Source organism: Benincasa hispida, chromosome 9 (genome assembly GCF_027475165.1).
Source record: "Benincasa hispida cultivar pf3 chromosome 9, pf3_genome.v1.1, whole genome shotgun sequence".
In the NCBI taxonomy this organism is placed as follows: domain Eukaryota; kingdom Viridiplantae; phylum Streptophyta; class Magnoliopsida; order Cucurbitales; family Cucurbitaceae; genus Benincasa; species Benincasa hispida.
The window spans coordinates 35,267,134-35,272,791 of NC_143486.1; the positions used below are offsets into that span (position 1 = coordinate 35,267,134).

The 5,658-nt window shown below is 30.9% G+C and overlaps 1 protein-coding gene across 1 annotated transcript; it reads left to right on the forward strand.

The window, feature by feature from the left end:
* The first annotated feature begins 1,005 nt into the window (after nucleotides 1-1,005).
* On the forward strand, nucleotides 1,006-2,792 carry LOC150033769 (uncharacterized). Its single transcript, XM_090318093.1, has one exon. It carries the CDS (start codon nucleotides 1,617-1,619, stop codon nucleotides 2,676-2,678), a length of 1,062 nt encoding a protein of 353 aa, XP_090174219.1. The 5' UTR covers nucleotides 1,006-1,616; the 3' UTR covers nucleotides 2,679-2,792.
* Nucleotides 2,793-5,658: the final 2,866 nt, after the last annotated feature.

The window sequence follows — 5,658 nt, forward strand, 5'->3', positions numbered from 1 at the left end:
ACCTTTTTTAGGTCGTAAATACTAATAATAAAATTTTGTGAAAGTATGTGGAGTAAAATTTTGATATTATATTTAGATGTAAAAATATTAAAGTTGAACAAATCATAAAATATAGAGATAAAAATGGTATTTTAACTAATTATTTATATGAGAATTTTATTCTTTTTTTTTTTAAATAGTAAGAACTCAAATAGTTTACCTTTCAAATAATAATACCAAAAGGTATGCATCTGAACTTAGTTCAATCAACAAATGTTATCGATATCCAATTTATAAAAACGAAAAACTTTGAAAATAAATGAGATTAAAACTACAAAAGTGAAATGCAATAATTAATATGTAATCATAGAACTCATATCATATTTGTTGTACTAAAAAATAATACTAAAACTAAAACATATTTTAACCAGAGTAATTTGGTCATTGTAACCTAAAAAGATGTAATGATCATAAAGCAAGTTTAGAATGTAATCAACTCAAATCTCATGTGAAAAAAACAATAATAATAAATAAGGGAATCAACTTTTTAATTATAAATTTATAATACACATTTCATATGACCCATAGGCCATAACTATACAAAATACCAAGCCATTCTATATATGTTCAAAGCCAATTTATTTCTGTAAATAGTTTAACATTTATTTATTCGCCAAAATTTTCCTTTTATTTTATGATTTTTTTTAGAAATGTATTATAATTAAGGTATGATGTGAGAGAATCGAACTTCTGACCTCGAGGTCGATAGTACAAATACTATGCCAGTTTAAGCTGCGTTTATGCGGTTATTATTATGAAATTTATGGGTTTGTTTCTCTAATTAAAATGAATAAAAATATTAGATTAAAAAAACTTGAAATTTTGTAAAAGAAAAAAAAAAAAAAAAGGTTATGGTTTATCTGAAAGGAAGGAACGAAGACAACACCACTTAACCCCCACAATAACCGCTCCACTTCACAAAATCAACTTTTATTCACACAAACACAAAATCATTACACTATTTTTTTTCTTTGTGATTTTCTGAGAAGAAAAGAGAAATAAAATTTATTATTTGTTTGTTTGTCTCATCCAAATTAATCCAACAGTGAAAAACAAAAGAAAAAGGCAAATAAAAAAAAAAAAAAGCAGATGAAGAAAATTTTCTGCAAAATTACTGATCATAATACTCGTCAGACCAACAAGGTATCCAATGCACTTTTTTTCTTTCTTTTAATATAATATAATTTTAAACTTTTCTTTTTCATCTTTTTCCAGTTACGTACAGACACAAGCTTGTAATCTCAATTATATATATATTATAATAAAAAGATAATGTTGCCCTTTTTAAGTAGAGATCTTGAAGCTCTCAATTTCTTCATTCCTCTTCTCTTTTCCCCAGATTCTTAGAAATTTTTTTGAGGAATTTTCTCGGGAAATTTTGGAGTTTTCCTTTGCTTCTTTTTTTTTTTTTTTTTGTGGGTCTGATTTGGGATCTGTGGAAAGAATTCGATGCTTCCGTTTGGAATTCGATTGATATTTTTATTTTCTCGAGAAATTTTGGATTCTTGTTCTTCTTGAAGATTTGGGGGCTTTTTGCTTTCTTGTTTAATTGGGTTTTCTTTTTTTGGTGATAATTGATGGAAGGTGGTCGTCGGAGGATTACGCTTTACGATCAGATGTTAGCGGTCAGCGACGGCAGAGAGCTCACCAGCGGTTTTACACTCAACGACGTTTTGACCATTCAGAAGCGAGCCTCGCCGAGCCCCTCGCCGGCGGTGAGATTAAACGGCCGGACTTTGCTTGATATTATAAGAGACGACGTAGGAAAATCCCCTGTTGGTAACCGAGAGAGGAAATCTTGGAAGTTTTTGAGAGATCGTCTGCGTTTGAACCTCAGATCTCAAATTCCGTCACCGAATTCGCTTCGTTTCCCCGGTTTTTCGTCGGCGGAGATGATGTCGAACGAAGAACATTCGCCGGAACCCACCACTACTGCCGCCGTCTCTGCCGCTCCATCTCTCCGGCAGATATCACGGCGGAATTCTACGCGGTTCACCTTGAACGTGCCGCCATCGTCTGAGGCTACGAATTCCGATGACTCTCCAGATAACAACAATTCCGCCACCGGCGGCCGGAGCCTCCTTAGGCCGCAAATGTCGCGACACAACTCGACGAGATTCTCGGTGGAACGAAGCGAGAGTTTCACGGACTTGACGGAGCCAGCGCGTGAAGGCACGCGCCGCCTCTCTGCTGCTCTGGCGGAGGAAAGATCGATGTCAGCTAGAGAAGCGGTGGCGGCCCAATTAGCCGCCGACGCAGAAGCCACGGCCAACGAAGAAGAAGAAGAAGAAGAAGAAGAAATAGCAGAATCGACGCCGGCGCCGGTGAGAATGTCACTGATGGATCTGTTAGAAGAAACGGACAGGCAAATGGGGTTCGAAGGGTCAAGATACAGAATAGAAGACGAAGAAGAAGAAGAAGAAGAAGAAAGTGACGATGAAGTGACCGCCGTATGCAGCGGAGGAGGCGGTGGTGGGACGGAACGGAATTGCTGCGTGTGCATGGTGCGTCATAAAGGGGCGGCATTTATCCCCTGCGGTCACACCTTTTGTAGGCTCTGTTCAAGAGAGCTTTGGGTTAGTAGAGGGAACTGTCCACTTTGCAATGGCTTCATTTTGGAGATTCTTGATATATTCTAATTTTCACAAATTAAAATGGAATTTAAACCATTTTATTTTTCAATTTTTTCAATGGCTTATTGAAATATTTGTGAATATTCTTTGAATGAACCATTTCAAGTTATTTTTGTTAAAGCCTCATCATATTATATGTCTGATTATTCTCATTTGGTGGTTTGTGTTTGACAGGGTGGAAAGTAAAAGAAAATTAGTGAGGCTTTAAGTTGATTGCAAACAAATCAAATAGATCTAATTCTTTTACACGGATTGCTATTATTTTTAAAATAATTGCTGACAGTTATATTTTTAAAATCAACGATAAAATATTATTGAGTAAATTTCAACTTAATTTGAAAAAATATGTTTAAGTGTTTGGTTAATAAGTACAAAAACTTCTTATTTTAGATATAATAATTAAAATAGACTTATAATCAACTTTTTTTAATTTAAAATTTTAAGTAATTGTTTAGTATGATCAATTTGTTTGTTATAGATTAATTTTTCAAATATTAAGAAAAATAGTTATTTTAAAAAATGAATATTGTATATTTTAAAAAAATCATGCATTTAACCCATGAAAAATAGAAAATAGATTTTATTAGGTGAGAATTAGATAAATATATAAAATAATTTTTTTAAAAGTATAAAATTAAAAACTAAATATTAATTAAAAATTTCACCTGATTTTAGGAGAATGTAAAAGCTAGAAGGATATCGCTTGATTATTTTGAAATGATATTTTGACACAATTCGCAATGACAAACGTAGTTTTAATCTTTCCTTTTTTAACTAATTATATATGAAATTTATATTAAAATTTTGTAAATAGGAATAGGGTCAAGAACATTAAATTTTAGAAAAGATTAGAAAGTAAGTAGTATTAACAAATTAATTACTTTTGATTTTTTTTTTCAAATGTCTTTACTTTTAAGATGGGATATAGAAGTTAAAGACAATATTGACAAAAGATGTGGATTTAATTTAAGGGGTATTGGTTGGTCCATGAGATTGAATTTCATAATCTTAGTCATGTGACATCCCATTTTTTCTTCCTTTTTTTAGGATCTTGCCCTATCATTTCAAACCATTAATACTTTTCAAACTTATCACTTTTTTCAAGTTCATATTCAATGGGAAAATCCCATATATCTTCATTTACATAAACATCTTTATTATTATGCGTACAGAGAGGATTTCTTTTCTTCTTTTTTTCCCCTTTTTCCTTTAAGCCAATTTTAACTTTAAATCTTTACTTTCATCCGACTAAACCTTAAATTTGATTACTATGTAAGTTAATATACTTGAATGATTTTGGCTGAATTTTGCATAGTTAGTTGTGAGTAATCTTGGGATTTAGTTTTGTGATGGAAAAATCTGACCATGAAAATTTACTTTTGTCTTTATGTGCAATCAACAGTGGATTTATATTTTAGAGAATATGTGATTTAAAATGAAACAATTGTAAATAAGACGACCTTAAGTGTCCCAAGATGAGGTGACCTACAAAAGAGAAAGACTCGATCACCATGCGGTGCTTATCACCAGGCGCTCTAATGTCTAATTCAATCAGTGCAATAGATAGTAAGCTTTTTAGGGAAGAATATGAACTTACTTTATATGAAGTTACAATGATGTACTTATAAAGAGTTAAACTTAGGGTTTTTCCAATTTCCAATTCTGTGAACCCATAGTGAATTAAGATATAAAAAGATATTGTTAAAAAAATAAAAAGAAAAATTACAATTTTGGTTCTTGAAAAATGGGTTTGGTTGTCTTTGGGTTGGACTTGAAGAAATAGACCAAAAGCCATGAAAAATAAATCTAAGATAAGGTGAACTTGGGATCAATTACTTTTAGTGTTTTGAAGTATCTATTACATAAAACTCAAAATGAACCCAAACGAAGATTATATAGCCAAAACAAACAGATAAAGTGATTACATGACAATAAAATCATCAACATGGACCCAATTAAAGAGTGACATATGAAGAAATGAAAAAAATGACAAATGTAGGTTTTGAAAAGAAAAAAATAGTTGCATGTAGCACGATTGGCTTGCGGATTTTTAAATTTTACTACTAGTATTATTATAACTTCTTTTAATCTCGACTTTGATTTAAATTTTACCAACATTCAATGACCCAAAATAAATTTGGTTTTCACCTACTTCGCTCTCTTTCTAAACTTTTCACCTTCTTCAAATTTCAATTATAATTTTCATTATTTTCAATCCTCCATAAAACACAAAGTTTCCATTGTTGCTCTCTCCAAGTTTTAAGTTTGTTTTCTTTTCATCTTATTCTTAAGAGAGATCTATATGTTGTGAAGATTGATTTGTTGTAATCTCAAAATTTGTAAATCCACTCTTTTAAAGAGTTCGACAAGTATAATATTTAATTTTTTCAAAATTTTTGTAAGGGTTGTTCTTGATCCCAGAAAAAATTACATTATTGTAATAATTTGATCCTCAATAGTGGAAAGAATCGAGTTTGTTCTTGCTCCAAAAAAAAGAACTTGTAGCGGTCCGACTCTAAGTCGTAAAAAGAGTTAAAGCTTCTAGTGAAGGACTCCCGATGAGCTTGGGAACTGGAGTAGGTCGGTTGTATTGAACCACTATAAAATTTTCGGTGTTATTTTTTCTATCTCTATCGTATTTAATTTTGCAATAATTTTTTATTATATTTTATTGCCTGCAATTAGTTACAATTTTTGTTCTTGAAATTAATTATCCTTATTAGTTTATTTTGATTGATTGTCTTTAAATTTCTACATTCATTACCAATCTTGTTATTAGAATCAAATAGGGTATTTTAAAGTGCTATTGTTAATTTCTTGTTTTAATTCAAAGTAAATTTATTTGCATAAAATTCATGTTGAAATTACTTGTTAGCAAAAGTTTTATTAATTATTTAATTGGGTCCATATTAATAAAAAAATTAATAAAATTGAATAAACCCTATTCACTCCCTCTCTAGGGTTTCCATACGAATCCTACAATTAA